Raw genomic sequence first — 18,247 nt, forward strand, 5'->3', positions numbered from 1 at the left:
CGCATCCACGTCGAGCAGTTCAGTTTTTTTCTCTTCATGATGCTACCCAAAGAAATATACAAGTGTCACCGCCAAATGTAATTGCCATTCCGGAAAAGAAATATAAATCCTATAAACGCCAGGAGTGAATAAAGGCCCAGTATTCATTGCAAATATAATTGTGCAATCATATCCAACAGGGAAATAACGCCTTTCTTTTGATGGAATTTTAAGAAAGGGTCGGATATGGAATACACGTATATAGAATGTTCAATTATTAAAAGGGAATCAGTGGATAGGGCCTGGCGAATAAAGTAGTGATACTGCATTTATCTTTAGCAGGTTATATTATTATCAACTATATTGAAATAGCATACAAACTAAACTTTCAGTGTGGCCTGGCAGAGCGAGAATTTTACTTTTGTGGCATGGATATAGTGTTATTATTTCACGGTATTGTTATGAACATAAGGGTCACCACAGGTCAATGGTTTGTTGTGCTGGAATGTTAGTTACGTGTAAACCTCCACAGGTTAGGGTCACTGGGTACGGCGGGGAAAACCACAGATATATATTTTGTATTTACATTGTACAGCCAGAGTCTCCTTTTTGCACTCCTGTTGCCTAGCCACCCCCCTTGCCATCCCCTGCCCCCCGTGCCATCCCCTGCCCTGCCACCCCCCTTGCCATCCCCTGCCCCCCGTGCCATCCCCTGCCCTGCCCCCCCGTGCCATCCCCTGACCTGCCCCCATGGTAGGGGAGGTGGAGGCAGGTTGTCCTCCTCCCAGAAATCACTGATGTAGATGTACCATACCTTCTATATTTTTCTCGAAACAACACGTCCGGGGAAATACCTGTAGGGTTTGGGCCCCTTTTCGTCATATAAATATTATAAATTCATGGAGAAGCGAGGCAAAATGACGAAAAGCAACCTTGTTCACCAAATGGGATCTCCTGACCTCCTCCCCCCACCCAATAGAGCATTGACTTACTCGTTTTCTTTGCAAGTTGTCCTCTCCTTGTGTTAGTATGTCCACTGGTCGTTACTGCCAGATGTTCATATTCCTCCTCTCTTTAAGCTTCTCTGAGTCTACACTGAACACGTGGACAGTACAAGGTGAGGTCTAGATGGGGGCAGCTGGTGCACCACCCCATCTTCATTAGCCCTCCTAGAACACCACTGCATGCCGACCATCCCAGAAATGGGAGTCGCATTTTCATGGAAATACCAGTAATCCCCCTGGTAGTAATGGTTAGCATGCGTCGGTGAAGATACTGTATGAACTCTAAGACTATCAAGACTTTTGAAATCTGATGACAGAAATTTTAATTGTTTTAATTAATGTATATTGAAGTAACGGAACATTTGATTAACCACAATCTGGAATCCGCTCGTCAGTGAGACGAGTGTACATTATTTATTGTTTTGCTATACAGTGTGTTGTACTGGATGACCTGTCCTGTACACATTGTGCTGTGTATACAGACATAGCTAACCAAATAAAACAGCCGCTACATCACCACTAGAGGCTTGAGTAGTCCACATTTAAGTCAGACAGTAATTTAACGAGTCCATGAACACCAACACATTTGTTACTCAGTAAATAATTCTAATCATTATTTAACAGACATCTTGACAGGTAAATTGCTGAATTTTCATCTAATCAAAATACAGGTGTTTAAATATGTGTTACTCCTGGGCGATGTGACATTGAGAAAGTAGGACTGTTGATGTCGCCATTACTTCGTGTAGGATTCGTCAACTAGTTCCGTTTGATGAGTTACAACTTCTCCTCCTCTGGTCTGTATTTGTGTGTGTGTGGGGGGGGGGGGGGGGCAGACCTAACACCATACACAAGCTCATTTACCACATTCATCCATGTAGCTACTGTCCACCTTCCATCACTTTGCGTTTATCATTCTCTCTCCCTATTATGTCCATATAACTTGTTTAGATTTGTAATATAAGATGTTACCTTTTACTTCTTGTATCTATAGGTGACAGCGACTCGTATTGCTCCACAATTTGTGAAGCAATCAGAAAACGGATTGACAAAAGAATTATTTGACAAATCTGTGACAAATCATTAGTTTTTATGTAACTTACAATCATTATGTAACAAAACGGCAGGCGTCGTTTACTGAAATAAAGAATCTAAACCTTATCTGAGTTTTCCTACCCATTAGATATCCACCGTGGTTTATGTTTGCGTGTCTTAAGCCACATAGAAGGTTAAGTTAATGTGGTAGTTTTGGTCTGACCCCCTCCACCTCTCACCACCCCTGCACGTACCTCACGGCACATGGACGGTGTTTGGTAATCAGTGCCGCCTGAACCGGTTCTCGTTGACCGGTGTCCAATGATTGTGACACGCGACTCCCCTGGAGATCGAGCCTTCTGTTTTGTACTGTGCAGGGTTTTCCAAGAAAATTTGTTAGGTTTAATTTTGTGCCATTTTTATGACAGTCTTTATCATGATGCAGTGATGCAAATACCGTACAATGATTTATACCACCCACCCAACTAACCAACACACGCACCCAAAAGAATATACATATGGCACGACAAGAAGAAAGGTAAAAAGGGAAGAAAGTTAGATTAAAATGAGACAAATTGAAAAGTATTATAGTTGTAACCCGCATGTTTTACCCTGATAATGCAATACAAAGGCCTCCATACGAAATATCTTTAAAAATCCCCGCTTGAAACAGCAGTATTAACAGATCAATATATGGAGAGGCTGACGCAATGAGCCCATTAGGGAAATTATTTGGATTTTTTATACTTCAGCAATGCGATATTAATATCATCAAATTTAATAACAGCTTTAGGGGTTATGCAAAACGTGATTTGTGTCTGCTACTAATGTTTGTGGTTTTCATCATGTAATTGCATTCAAATCCTCGACAACCGTCAGGTCACACGGGGAATAGAAGGAGAATAGGACGATTTCGTCATCCACAGCAATATCAGCCTCTCAACCAATCAGTAGGGCGTAATTCCACCAAGCCTCCAAATTATTGATTTTTAACCGACGCAGTAGCCGTTATTAGTGAATTAGGGGATTCCCGACTGACATTTAACTTGGCTCTTTGCCAGGCTAAATATTCCCTGAAGACCACTGAGATGTCTGTGTCTGATACCAGTGTTGTAAGAGAACCTGTTCCCGTAGACTTTCAGGGGCGGTTATCAGTCATGTGCCATGTACAGAGTTGTAGGCGATTCTGGCTTCCTTGAGAGAGATGTCGAGTGGTTTGATCTCTCTACTGAAAATATTACACAAAATGTGAAAGTTAAGACTGTTGTTACCTTATGGCAATACCAATTGTTTTTTTTAGTTCAAAAAGTGTGTACGAAAGAAAGAATAAAACTTCTGTGATACATGTATCACACAAGAGCGAATATTTATTATGAATGATGTAACGTCAATGTTGAGTAGAAGGGTGTGGCTGGAGTGGCCTCTTGTGTAATTCAACTATCACACTCCCAGGTGGTGAGACACGGGGGTGGTGTGTCAGGAAGAGTGTTCATAGTTCCGTGGGCAGGTAGTAGAAAAAAACTAATCACATAACGTACCCACGTATGGTAAAGGATGGGCGTTATGTTTGAGATTTGTCATATGAATCAATATTGGGACTACTGATTGATAACTAAAATTCACATGCAATTCCAAGTCACGTCGCCATATACCTGTGTTATCTACACTGTCAGTTTACGAAGACATAATTTCTTACAAGGAACTACTGACTTCAATTTGGGGCCAAACGAGGGTGAGGCCATCTTATATATATAAGACAATGGAAAGACAGACACAGTAGCTGAGAACGGTTTTAACTTTTTTTTTAGTCACATTGGGTTTCACGTCCCATATAAGGCACCCTGGGTTTGTCATTAAACGCCGTACCTACTAGTACTTCCGTGATACCCCGTCACTGCGCGCCTCAAGAACATTAACCCTGTGACGCCCTGTAACAGTGTATTGTAGATACACCTGAGTGTAGAAATGGGCATTCTCGTAGTCGACCTGTGGTGGGAGTTGAAATACATGTACTATGTGAACATCTTGGCGAACAGTGGGTGACTGACGTAAATCTCTACTGTTTTCACTGACGGCTGTGATACTGTGTTTGTGTGTGCGTACATGTCTTTGTGTTTCTGTGTATTTATGTGCTTGTGTATGTGTGCGCACATGTACATGCACGTGTTTGGGTATGTGTGTATACATACTCAAATAGCAAGCACGTCATGTGCGCCATATATGAAGTAAAACTACCCGCATAGAGACTATATTCATGTTTGTTTGATTATCTGCCGTTGTTTTAAACATGAGCTGAAATGTACAGCCCATAGCAGCTGCGGTCTGCTGCAGTGAGACTAAGCTGTATTAATTTGCTATTGCAGAATAATTGTGGATTCAGCAGTATTTTTTTTTACATGTCGGTATTTTGAATACATTTTTGATTCGTCGTCCTAAGTTTGAGAGCGTTTATATAACCGTGTTGGCTCGGGCAAATATTCGCTCTTGTTGAGATAAAATTGCTTTCATAATTTTGCTCTAGATATGAATTTACATATTTTGTCCCAGTTTGAACCGAAGTGCTTTGGAACAGATAAGTGTTAGGACAGCGGTGTTCAAAAAATGCCGGAGATATTACTTATAACTTTACAATACAATGACATTAGGAAGAAAGAACAGAAAGAAGAGGGGTTTGCGGAAAGAAAATGCGTAATGGTATCATTTGTTTCTTTTCTTTTTTGGTACGCGCGAACTGTAATAGATCGTGAAGCACATCATGCATTAAGTGTAGACTGTGTACAAAAACACAGACGACGCGTGTTTGAATTTAAAAAAAATATATGTGACTGAGCTAGGGCCACAAATTAAAAGATGCACAGTCGCATGCTTGGCATTGCTCCTCCACGAGATGTTTTGTTATGCAAAAGGATTGCTATCAATGTCATTAGTGAAACCACAAAAGATGAAGACACAACTTGTTTTATTTCCCTGAAGCCTTAAATCATCAGTCGAGTCATCAAGCCAGGGGAGTAAGGAGCGAGTTTTAATGTGAACGTTAGCTTGGCAGTTGAAGATGGCGGGGAAAATTAAGGAAACCTGTGGTGGATTTCTATCGTGACATGCCTTTATCCATCTTCCAAGTCCCCAAGTTCAAATAAAAAAGGCACGGAGTCTCAACAGGATATATTTTTCGAATAAATTCACAATTAACCATTATGTTCTGATGATGGAATGTATACTAGTATGAAATGTATCCTTCAAACTCGCAACTGTAGTCTACATGTATTACTTAATTACTTACTTACTTAATATTAATCCTCTTCGAGATTAAAATTAATTAACATGCGTGGAAATATCAGTATTGTGTCCGACGACCAAGTGTTACATAACCCATAACGGGGCAATGCCCCGAGTTCAGAGCAGGCGGAGACGGGGACATCTTTCAATAATATGTTTTGTTCTGAGAAATCGTACAGTACAGTGATACTTCCAGAAAACTTCCCATCCTGTTTGTTCGTAAATCCCTAGCTTGTTTTTTAAGTCTGTCTTCCGGAGTGGTTGAGCAGGAACCAGTTCTATAAGGCTCAGTGCCTCTTCACTTGTGTGTCGTGTGGTAAACAAACTAGTTCGTAGAGGATGGGTTTCTGATGTCCTCCATCGAGAAGCTGGGTGCATGCAGTCAATGAAAACATGCTTCTGCCAAACCCTCTGATGACTGACCCTGAACTTCCTAGGATCTTGACAGTGAACTCAGTACATGTCGTGTATTGCTGTATCTAACAGCAACCTGGCTCCAACATTTAGCTGTATCCAGATAACATAATTGCCCGCTCAATGACAATAAAGTAACGGGATTTATCCGTAAACAACGTAGCCGTAGACTCCAAAGCATTGGTCCTCGTGGGTGATTTCATCGCGTTAACTGATGGTCAACTAGAATACAACAAGAGTTGAATTTTACTTCCAAAATAAAAAAATTGACAGACAGTACTGTGATAATTCGTACTGCACCGTCTGTCGCTTCTCAGAAGACTGTTTGGAGTAGTTAGAGTGTATTTCTCTGCTGTTCACCTTGGCACTCACCTTTCACGCCGTGATCATAAACAGAGCACATGGGCAATGTGATGTCATTATACTAGAACTCATACTGCCGTTATGCTGGTATTTGTCTTGCCTGCTGCTGTACAAGTTCTGGACACGTTGACAAGTCTTTCTTGGATTTCTAGATTTACTTTATCAAAACTAAAGAAAAATATAAATAAAAAAAATTTAGAACGATCTTATTTTATGGTCCTTTTTTCTAGGTGTGTCAATCATGACCAATGTTTACCATTATTTACAGGTTTTTCTCACGTTTATTGATAAAATGGCAAAAACATAAAAAACACGTTAATCATATGCCCCCCCCCCACCCTAATAAAAGAAAAATATGCATAAAGTACAAGAATTGTCATACAGAATGGTCCGTTATTCACATCCCCCCTTTTTTTCCAAGAAGGCAGAAGGGTGAGTCACTTTATTTTCACTTTTCACTTTTGTCGTGACAAATTATCCGCTTCGCTTTCTTACTGTTGTATCCGCCTTTCCTGAAAACTGCAAACAACGACATTTATTTTTTTATAAAGTCACTTCCTATAAATTTAGTTTCACTATACAACAGTGTAAACAGCATTGTGTCGTAAACGATAGGTCATGTAAAAGGGTCTTAGGACGTTATCTGGAAGTTGATTTCTTGTAAAGCTATTATGTTGTTTTAAATTTTAAAGATTTTGTACGTGATCCCACGATCTTTATGAGAATATTTTATAACACTGAGATTATTTTAAAAAGGTTTCGTCAATGGCAAAACTCATTATGTCCAAACTAAGAAAAAAAAACTAAAATATGAAGAGTTTGGTACACAGGATGTTGCCACTGTTATATTAGAAATATGTGTGACAGCTGAAAATTATGGATTGTCGACCGCACATGCTGCTGTGGGACATGACGCCCCTCTCCGTGTCCTTCCACCCTGTGGTCTGTGTTGTCCTAGTGTTCTATACCACCCTGTGGTCTGTGTTGTCCTTGTGTTCTATACCACCCTGTGGTCTGTGTTGTCCTGGTGTTCTATACCACCCTGTGGTCTGTGTTGTCCTTGTGTTCTATACCACCCTGTGGTCTGTGTTATCCTTGTGTTCTATACCACCCTGTGGTCTGTGTTGTCCTTGTGTTCTATACCACCCTGTGGTCTGTGTTATCCTTGTGTTCTATACCACCCTGTGGTCTGTGTTGTCCTTGTGTTCTATACCACCCTGTGGTCTGTGTTATCCTTGTGTTCTATACCACCCTGTGGTCTGTGTTGTCCTTGTGTTCTATACCACCCTGTGGTCTGTGTTATCCTTGTGTTCTATACCACCCTGTGGTCTGTGTTGTCCTAGTGTCCTTCCACCCTGTGGTCAGTGTTGTCCTTGTGTTCTATACCACCCTGTGGTCTGTGTTGTCCTTGTGTTCTATACCACCCTGTGGTCTGTGTTATCCTTGTGTTCTATACCACCCTGTGGTCTGTGTTGTCCTAGTGTTCTATACCACCCTGTGGTCTGTGTTGTCCTAGTGTTCTATACCACCCTGTGGTCTGTGTTGTCCTAGTGTTTTATACCACCCTGTGGTCTGTGTTGTCCTAGTGTCCTTCCACCCTGTGGTCAGTGTTGTCCTTGTGTTCTATACCACCCTGTGGTCTGTGTTGTCCTTGTGTTCTATACCACCCTGTGGTCAGTGTTGTCCTTGTGTTCTATACCACCCTGTGGTCAGTGTTGTCCTAGTGTTCTATACCACCCTGTGGTCAGTGTTGTCCTTGTGTTCTATACCACCCTGTGGTCTGTGTTGTCCTAGTGTTCTATACCACCCTGTGGTCTGTGTTGTCCTAGTGTCCTTCCACCCTGTGGTCAGTGTTGTCCTTGTGTTCTATACCACCCTGTGGTCTGTGTTGTCCTTGTGTTCTATACCACCCTGTGGTCAGTGTTGTCCTTGTGTTCTATACCACCCTGTGGTCTGTGTTGTCCTAGTGTTCTATACCACCCTGTGGTCTGTGTTGTCCTAGTGTTCTATACCACCCTGTGGTCTGTGTTGTCCTAGTGTTCTATACCACCCTGTGGTCTGTGTTGTCCTAGTGTCCTTCCACCCTGTGGTCAGTGTTGTCCTTGTGTTCTATACCACCCTGTGGTCTGTGTTGTCCTTGTGTTCTATACCACCCTGTGGTCAGTGTTGTCCTTGTGTTCTATACCACCCTGTGGTCTGTGTTGCCCTAGTGTTCTATACCACCCTGTGGTCTGTGTTGTCCTAGTGTTCTATACCACCCTGTGGTCTGTGTTGTCCTGGTGTTCTATACCACCCTGTGGTCTGTGTTGTCCTTGTGTTCTTCCACCCTGTGGTCTGTGTTGTCCTAGTGTTCTATACCACCTTGTGGTCTGTGTTGTCCTAGTGTTGTATACCACTCTGTGGTCTGTGTTGTCCTAGTGTTGTATACCACTCTGTGGTCTGTGTTGTCCTTGTGTTCTATACCACCCTGTGGTCTGTGTTGTCATGGTGTTGTATACCACCCTGTGGTCTGTGTTGTCCTTGTGTTCTATACCACCCTGTGGTCTGTGTTGTCCTAGTGTTGTATACCACTCTGTGGTCTGTGTTGTCCTTGTGTTCTATACCACCCTGTGGTCTGTGTTGTCCTAGTGTTGTATACCACCCTGTGGTCTGTGTTGTCCTTGTGTTCTATACCACCCTGTGGTCTGTGTTATCCTTGTGTTCTATACCACCCTGTGGTCTGTGTTGTCCTTGTGTTCTATACCACCCTGTGATGCGGCGCATTATTTCTTTTGAGACTGTCACTGCGACATTACAGATCATGTTACCCACGGTCATGATGCCTGAGACATCAAAACCCCTCCGCAGCCATACGATGTCTGGTCATCTCTATGGTCTGAATAGATCAATCAATAGCTATGGGACCTTGGTCACGATGTTATTTAAGCTAGGTGTGTCTAGAAATGCACATAAGCCCGGCTGATGATCCGCATTTTTATAACATGTCGAATACTTTATTTTAAAAACAGTTACAGTGGGTTGACGTTCTCTTTATCGCCCATCTGTGCCATCTGTCTTTTTGACATTAAGTAGATTGTATTTTGTCTGAATCAAAGTTTGAAACTTGGTAGCTCAGGTCAAAATAAACAATATTAACCCTTTTCCTTAAGATGAAATGCACAAAGCAAAGAAATTGTGACTAGTTTACTTTGTCACTTAAAGATAATATTAAATCGAAAACGTAAGTCAAGGCTTTGAAACAGAAAAAAAACGTAAACATTCCAAAACTAGGCAGAGATCATATTTCAAGTTTTATTTCTGAAACAAAGAACCAAAATAGGGCACAGATCCACGGATTAACCACCAGATCCACAGGTAAACTAATCCCCAATGTTAACTGACGAAATCAACGCTGTGAATAGCAAGGTATTTGCCCTCCATGACGCGCAGTGACCTTTACTTTCATTCATGCGCAAGTTGTACGCCAGCTTGCATGTGACTGCCACACCTCTGAATACCAGCCAATCAGAGCCTCCGCCGTGAGAACGCCTTCAGTGTCTGATATATTAAACAAAGCCACGTGTATTGCAATCTCCATAACCTACCAAAACATTGGAGACTTCACAGACAGTGATCAGCGCTGACTCGTAACGACTTTTGACCCAGGCCGTTTGGAAGAGTTGAATCTGATAATGACAGCCGAGAAAGTTGCCTTTACACATGACCCAAGACTTAAGGTAAAGCTTTTGTGGCATCGTTAAGTGCGCCGTGTTCTGGATTCACTCAATTATCGGTGTTTTGTTTTTGAGGACACGGTAATCTCACGATCAATCATGAATGAAAATTGTAACCAATCGCTTTGATTTGGTATTTGTATTGGACTCAGTTTTGTTATTAATATTGTCAACAAACTTTGACTTGACAACGACCAGAATTTTTATCGTTAAACTGTCGGTGAAAAATGAGGTGTTAACGTGAAGGTCGTGAATTCAGTGGAAACATATGCGTTGATACATGTATACAGAATGGAGTCGATCCTTTGCCTGTAAATCCCTGTCATATAAGAAAACCTCTCTCTGTGTACAGGAAATGTGAACAGTTTACTGGGGCAACACTAGGGGAAACGAGGATGTTTTCTTCTGCGTTTTTATTCCAGTCGTATTTCGCTCTGTGTCAGTAGGCATGTATGTCAGTATATGAGGGTCATGAAGTCTGCTGTGCTATCGACCAGGCTCAGTTCAGACATCACATCATGAAGATCATTTTAGAAACAGTTAGAACATGTCTGATGTATTCAGGTTGGTTCAGTGGGTTGGTAAAATGAGCGTACAGTGTGTTCACAGACAATTCTTTCTCACATAGCACTAGGTATATTATGTAGAGATTTCATTCGCTATTGGCGTGATATGTACAGCCGTATTATATAGAAAGATGATCGATTGTCCACCGAGTATGTGGCACATTGCCAACCTGGCTCTCTTTTTACAAAGTACCACCACACAGTGATGTTCCGCTTGGTGAGACACGGGGTCGGTTATAAAACTTAATGCAAGGGGACACCTGGGACTTAAATACAGAAATAGGAAGAAAACAAGTCATTTCCACGTTAAGTGAGATATTGAAACGAAGGCCTGTTTTGTTGTGAATTAATGTAAGGTCTACGATGTAAACGTGCACATTGTTCATGCTGATGGAGACAGTGGTGTCCGTCTGACCCTCTAATACCAGTGAAATGACAGACCTTAATATCCACCAGAAACATACCATGTCATATCTACACCATTTAACGGTGAAAATGTCTCCATTACCGCCATGGAAACAAATGATATTGAGCGTGTCTGCTTATTGCCTCATTATACTGTAGACTAGTCTGAATAATTCAGTTTATTTCTTCCGGTGCTAGCATTTGGTTCAACTTGTACGTGGCAGATATGCGGGCACCGACCCAAACATCTCCCCCATATGAAAACATACTTCAATATATGAAAATGTAAACGATCGAAAATGATTGCGCAATGGATTTACGTGCTCGTACAGTTCTATATACGGAGCATGCCGCACTCAATAGACTTAACTAGGCGCATTGACCGTCCTGATACTCGGTGGCTATTCTGTATTAATACCGCGCGCCACCTTCATACAGCTATAACCACAAAACGAGAGAGCAATATGAACATACATATACTAAATCGATATTAGCACTTTTTTCAACCCGTTCAGCACTTAATGACATGCGGCGTTTTGCTTTGGAGGTGTGCCAACTTCGCGTCATCCTATTGGTGGACAAGTATGTACATTTCATTCATTCTGTAATGTTTCCCGCTTTCAGATGGCAGTGTGTGTGTACATACATAATGTAGCCTCAGCTGTGCGCCGCCTAAATGTGTGCCATGGCGTGGGCGGCATAAATACGGGAATGTTGAATATAATATAAAGGCGCTGTACGTACATATTTTTGTCTGAAATATTTTTGTAAAAATTCATAGGTTGCCTGCATTAATATACGAAGGATTTATTACATACATTTTAATAAACAAAATTATGCCCCTAGCTGAAAAAAAGTTAAGCAGTGTCAATGTCACCTGGCACTCGACTGGAGACAAGCTCAGAAAATTGCTCTTAAAACGCATATTAGAACACACAGATGGTGGTGGTCGGCTAGCTGAAGAGTATTCCAGAGACTCCAGGACGCGTTAGTTGTATCATGTCGCGCTTAAAGCCTGTATAGGAACCATCTAATCATCGTTCTTGCTACATTTTATGGAAGGAAATCCTTAAAGACAAGTTTAGTTGAACCCACTTGTATTTGAGTTCACGTTAGCTGTGTTGATATGGCCTTAAAACGTTATACCCCTGTATGATGAACTGAAACATAAAGAGCTTCAGGATAATCATTCCACGTCAGGTTAATAACTGCATTAATGATATTTATGTGACCAAAGTCACCACAGAAGCTTGATTTGTGTAGCTGTAGGTGAAATGAGTTCAATGTGGCTCAAGGTTATAATATACGTGATGGACCTCATCTTTACCATAACTAGCACATCAATACCGATGTGAATATATCTGCATTGACCCCGTATATACTGTACATGATATTCACGTACTGCCCAGTTGTATGTTAGTGTTAGCCTGTGCATTTAAAACTGAAAGATCAGATCCAAAATGGTTTGAAAAATATCCAAAAAGAACTTTACTAACTTTTTTCCCTTTTTTAAATTTGTTTATCAATTGTTTCTATCTTCTACCATTTAATTATTTATTTCTTTCTTTTTATTTATTTATTTAATTTTTACTGACACTAAGAAGTAAGAAGGTTGGTTCGCTTGACTTATGCAGTGCTACACGACCCCAGTGTCTACTGCATATGGTTGAGACTGGTGGCGTAGGTCTGCTATGGCATAGAATTAATCCATAACAAGATAAATACCCGTGCACTACGACATATATGATATATACATCACATATGAAAAAAAAACAATTGTTTGACGACCACAGACAGTTACAAGAATTCGAGTCGTGACAGAAAACCATCTAGTTATTGTTTATGACCCTGGTAACCACTGCACAGTGCATACGACATGTATGACCACCATCTAACACTACTTGTGGCTAGTCCACACTGAGCTCCTGATGGCGAGTAGTTAACCTGGTACACAGAAACCACTTAGAACATCCAGCACATCTGGTCACCACAGTCCTAGGACCTGGACACTTTGATGTGGCTTCTATGGACTAGACGATAGTTGCTGACGTCCAGCGAGGACGGTCTTATGACGGCTATTACAATGCGGTTTCTACTAGGTGTATGAAAATGAAACAGAAAGGCATTTTTTGATTTTGAACTGCTGTTACCTTAGAGGGAATGTGACTATTTACATGATAAAGGAAAGCATTAATACTGAAAACAGTCATATGTCGTTGTGTGCATGTAACGTTAAATGTAGTCTTTGTTTTTTATAAGCCTCATTTTCCACATACATGTCGCATTTTGTAAACGAAGCTAACATTTTTTTAGTAGCACATTGTTTCGTCCCCAGTGCAAATCTTTCACGTTGAAACAGAACTCCACAAATTTCAACTGTTTACTCAATCTCAGTATTTCTGGGGAACAGTTCAGTTCGCGGCCACATTTAGATTCATTTTTTACGCAAGAAACTAAAATATTTTTGCAGAATGTCAACAAACCGTCATCGTGACGATTGTAAGAGCGTTCGATCTACGCGATTTCCTAAAAATGTAATTTACTTATCAACAAGACATTGACGTCTTACTTTGGCACTGTTTTCTGGTTATAATTTGAACGTCAATCAGATAGGAGCGGTGCTACCCGGTAAACAGTCAACAGCGAGGAGTGACCTCAGTGAAATTGCTCCCGTAAAATCCTATAAACTGATCATATGATCTTATATGATATGTAGTGTAATTAAAACACCTGGAAGTTTTAAAACCCTAACATTATATTGATATCAGAAAGACGTAAACTGTCAATAAAGCCACCTTAGACTGAAAACGGGAACAGTTAAGGAAGAACCGGAAATGTGTATTCCTTTTTTGGCGTTAATGACAAGAGCACCTTGAATTACTCATAAAGTCGTCTGAAAGTCAAAAGGTAGATCATTCTGGGTGGTAACTTGCACGTCAGCTGCCATTCCTTGCTGTCTAAATTCAACCCCTCACTATGGGGAAGATTGCCCTCCACAGCGATATGTCTTATAATATCACCCAAAAACCATTTATATTCACTTCATATAACTGAGCCTTTTTTTAATTTCATTCAGTCGTGACAGGGATCCATTATCTAATATTTTTCTGACGGGTTGCTGCTATGGATTAAAACTGAACAATCACTTCAAAATTAAATTGCGCATACTGAGAACATTTTATGTGGGGTGATAACCATAAAAAAACGACGAGGAGAGGAGGGTCCTCTCAACCCCACCCCCTCGCTGCGGTTCCTGCCCTTATGACTGACGTGAAGAGAGGAGAAATGGCTGTAAATACTAATAGTTAGAATTATACATTATTCCAGGTAGTAACTACACTCCTATTTGCCAGTTGTTCACAAAACGAATGTGTCAGGGAATTGAGCTAAATAGAGGTTACTCTAGCACCTTATTCCCCGATAAAATTGTCTTGTACAGCCGTACAGATGATGTAATTCTTTGCTAAAGCACTGGTGGGTTTTTTAATGAAATCGCAGGAAAATTTCGTTTTTTGTGAGTTATAGCTCACAGCACAGACAGAAATACTGAGTTCTGCAAAGCCGGTTAAAATAAAATGTTTTGAACTTATTCTCAGAGAAGCAATTTTCAGTTCAATTTTCACAAGACCCAGATTTTGACGTCTGACGTTTTTTAGGTTGTTGTTGTTGTTATTGTAAACCCGCCACAGGCGTCTGGTGATTATGCAAACTATTACAAAGCACAGGTAGCGATGGGGTGCAAAAGTCGGAGTTCAGACGTATAAATCAAGAAACTACCGAAGAAGAGAACTTCTTGACTTGAGTGTCATTCACACAAGCCCCGGTTCCACTGCTGTTCAACTTAAAGCTCGATCTGTTCTGATATTAAACATGTTTAAAGCCTCAGAATGTCGTAAGGGATACTGAATGCGTTATAAGAAGTGACGTCACACTGTGTGATTACACATCTCTGGAGTTTTGCAATCATCCATCGTAACCAATGCTGATCGATCTGGCTTCACCGTAGATCTAGTGTGTAGCCCTGGTGCACAGCTTGTATCGTGTAAATCGGCCTACTCGCTGTGTTGTCGTTCTTTGACTTCGACCTAGACAGTGAACAGGTAGTGCCTATTCATCTTATTCCGCTTGCCGGGATTCATCAATGACATACAGTGAAAAAGCATCTATTCATCTACTTGGGGGACGAAACACACGTAAAAAGGGCTTGTCTCGGCCTAAGTAATGAGACTATCGAGTTCCACAAATGGCGTTGTTCATTTAAAAGTCAAGTTTTATAATAATATGAAGAATGTTTTGGTTATGATGAGATAACAATTACTAAAGCTTTTCGTCACATTCTGCCATATTATGTGTCGTCCAATTCATGGATCATAAGCTTTGAATTGACTCAGTTCATGTGTAGACTCCACACACCCCAATGTTTCCTAATAAGTGATATCGCCAAGCCTATGACATCGGTGAGAGACCAGGATATCAAAAGTGTACTATCGTATGACTGAAGGTTAAGACGGGGTACAGTTATGCAATTACTACATTTCGGACAGCTCCCTCCGTGCAAACTCATATTTCACGTCTTTAATGAAAGAAAGAATTGCGTCTTTCTACCATCTTTTTAATTCCGCCAGGAGATCAACTGTTAATATTTCCACATTTTTCTGTTCCAGGGTCGTGTTACTGTCCCGCTGGTAGTGACGGCGTTTGCCGCTGTGATCGGCGGCTCCTTTCCCCATGGTTACAACACAGGTGTGCTCAACGCTCCCCAAGATGTAAGTTGATGCTGCTGTTTTTCACCTTGGTCAGGTGTTTCACGTAACCTTGATAAATGTAGCATTATTGAGACTGACCGCGCTACTGTTATGAACGCTGAAAACGCTTCTTCAAGTTGCGCACAGCGAATCAGGCGATTTGAGAATTATTTCTTTTTGTATCACGCCGAGTTACCTGTTTTTATAGTATTACCAAGTCTGATAAGCCAAAAAAAAAAATTCCTACAGCAAGTGCATTAATCCAAAAAAGACTGAAATAAATTGTAACGCTTACATGTAGTATGCAAGTTTTTCGACTTGATGCCGTCATTTTACACAGAATGGTTTCAGTAATTATAGTTAATTGAACAATGTGTCCTGTATCTCATTTACAAAAATGTTTTCTCAGCTGTCTACATCCTTTCTCTTTATTTCAGTTAATTATCCAGTTTCTTAACGACACGTATCTAATCCGTACTGGCAATGAACCTGGCAAAGGCATGCTCAACTTTGTTTGGTCGTTCACCGTGGCTATCTACCTGGTCGGCGGCATGTTCGGCGCCTTCAGCGCAGGCTGGTTCGCTGACAGATTCGGGAGGTAGGGTTATAACAGAATAGGGGGAGGGGGACGACAGTGAAATGAGAGAAATAAACTTATATTGATATATAAGAACGTCCAATAAAAGTGGTTAACATGTGTCACTGGTTTTGCGTGTAGCACACGACTGTGGTCACCACCAGGCGACCAGGCGCCAGGGGGAGTGTTGAAACTGTCACCACCCCCTTCTTTGTAAACTGGGGAATGAGATTAATCAGTTCGTCATTGATCACATGGAACAAGTCTTTTATTCAACAGTTCAGTAAAGAGAATGTCTAAGGAAAACTATATATATTGTGGACTGTCAATTTGTTGTATAGTTCAGTTATCTAAATAACAGTAAATCCCTCTCTTTTTCAGGAAAAAGGCCATCATCATCATGTACATTCCCACCTTCGTAGCCGCTATTTTGTTTGGTCTCTGCGATGTAGCGGAATCGTTTGAGATGTTAATAATTGCTAGGTTTATAGTCGGCTTTGGTTGCGGTAAGTCCTTCATACTCGGCTCGACGCACACTGTGATATAGTAGCTGAGGTACCGCCAGACGATGTTTGGGCCATCAGTTCAATATGTACGTTGGGGTGAGGTTCAAGACGTAGTGAATTATTCACTCGTGTTCTATGTGACAAACTCTCCAAAGATGAGGGAGGAGTTCAAACACCGAGGTTGTGAGGCCGGGATTTCAGTCTGCTACATCACAGTGTGTACCGGGCTTAAAGCGCTCTCTGAAAGTGCTCTACAAGTAATGTAACCATCGGCCTTGTTAAAGTAAGCAATGGGGACCCTCTTTAGGATACAATGCCCGCTGATGGCATTTTAAATAACCTTTGTCAAATAGCAACACACAATACATTGAGTCACTGCCTCTCTCACCTTCTCTTTAGTACCTACAAACAGACATACTATAATACATACTATAATACATACTACTCTCCAGTCTAAGTAAAAATAAAGCTGTTAACTTCATCACTCATTTATAGGAATATTCTGCCTATCATAGGTTATATAATCACTTATTGTTAAATTAAGTACAATAGTACACACCATATCACTCCCATTCTGAAAGAATTACACTGGCTGCCTGTGAAGCAGAGGATTGATTTTAAAGTACTTTGTATTATTTTAAAGGCGATCCATCCACAAGGACCATTATATTTATCTGATCTTATCTGTTTTAACTTACCTGGCGGTCCACACGTTTTAATACTGAGAATGATTTTATTTTAGAACATTCTGTTTTAGAGAAGGGGTGCCTAAAGAGTTATGGAGATCGTGCTTTTATAATCTACGCCCCAAAAGTGTGGAATGGTCTACCAAATTTTATTAGAAAAACAGAAGACTTTGACAATTTTAAATCTCTTTTAAAGACCCACATTTTTAATTCTGTCTATATCTCTTAGATTTTATTTTAATATATATATGTTTTTTAATAAGATTGATTTTTAGTAGTGTAAATTTTAAATGGTTTCCAATGAGAGTTTATGATTAAAATATTGTAGTCATTTTAATGATTTTAGTATATTAGCCATTATTGTAAGGCGCCTTGAGATAGAATGTAAGGCGCCATATAAGAATCTTATTATTATTATTATTATTATTATTATTATTATTATGTTTCTGTGGTTTTAGGTCAGTAAGACGACAATTAATAAAATAACTAATCATTAATACTGAATAATCCACTGTTTACCTTTCTACCCCCTCCTAACCCTCTGTCTTGTCTCCCTGCAGGTGCTGGCTCGGGGCTGGTCCCCATGTACATGACGGAGATTGCCCCGGTAAACATCCGTGGAGCTATGGGAGTGCTCCATCAGCTGGCCCTCACCACAGGAATCCTGGTCTCTCAGATCTTTGGACTGCGGCAGATACTGGGTAAAAACACTTTGTCATTATGAATACTGTATAATGCAAATTGTTTTTTAAAGATCCAACAAACTGTTTAGTTAGTGAATGTCGTGAATAAGCTTCAAACTCCGTAGATATATATATTTAGTTTACGCAAAAAAAGCCAACTTCAGTCTTTTCTATCATAGAGATTGCAGTTTAGAATTTGCATATGTATATGTACATTACATTTTCAACATTGAAGCTAAATGCATAAAGCAAACTGGATATATGGTTTGAGATGCTGAAACATCATTCAGTGTAT

The 18,247-nt window shown here is 40.6% G+C and overlaps 1 protein-coding gene and 1 long non-coding RNA gene across 4 annotated transcripts in view; one reads left to right on the forward strand and one right to left on the reverse strand.

Annotated features, from left to right (window-relative positions):
- LOC106181195 (solute carrier family 2, facilitated glucose transporter member 1) overlaps positions 1 to 18,247 on the forward strand; it is a 40,070-nt gene that overhangs the window by 12,322 nt on the left and 9,501 nt on the right. For 2 of the 3 annotated variants that reach the window (XM_013565515.2, XM_013565530.2), the window contains exons 2-5: positions 15,420 to 15,521; positions 15,938 to 16,098; positions 16,459 to 16,583; positions 17,830 to 17,970. In XM_013565515.2, coding sequence (XP_013420969.2) covers positions 15,420 to 15,521; positions 15,938 to 16,098; positions 16,459 to 16,583; positions 17,830 to 17,970 — 529 coding nt within the window. Of the gene's footprint in view, positions 1 to 9,597; positions 9,788 to 15,419; positions 15,522 to 15,937; positions 16,099 to 16,458; positions 16,584 to 17,829; positions 17,971 to 18,247 lie in introns of those variants that run through there. The other variant, XM_013565522.3, reaches the window with a different exon arrangement.
- On the reverse strand, positions 4,961 to 7,134 carry LOC147759959 (uncharacterized). The gene is made up of 2 exons (XR_015331199.1): positions 6,081 to 7,134; positions 4,961 to 5,930 (listed from the first exon to the last, which is right to left on the reverse strand). It is a non-coding gene; the product is annotated as an uncharacterized LOC147759959 (long non-coding RNA).

Source organism: Lingula anatina, chromosome 9, assembly GCF_051362555.1.
Source record: "Lingula anatina isolate TDL-2025a chromosome 9, LinAna3.0, whole genome shotgun sequence".
In the NCBI taxonomy this organism is placed as follows: Eukaryota; Metazoa; Brachiopoda; class Lingulata; order Lingulida; family Lingulidae; genus Lingula; species Lingula anatina.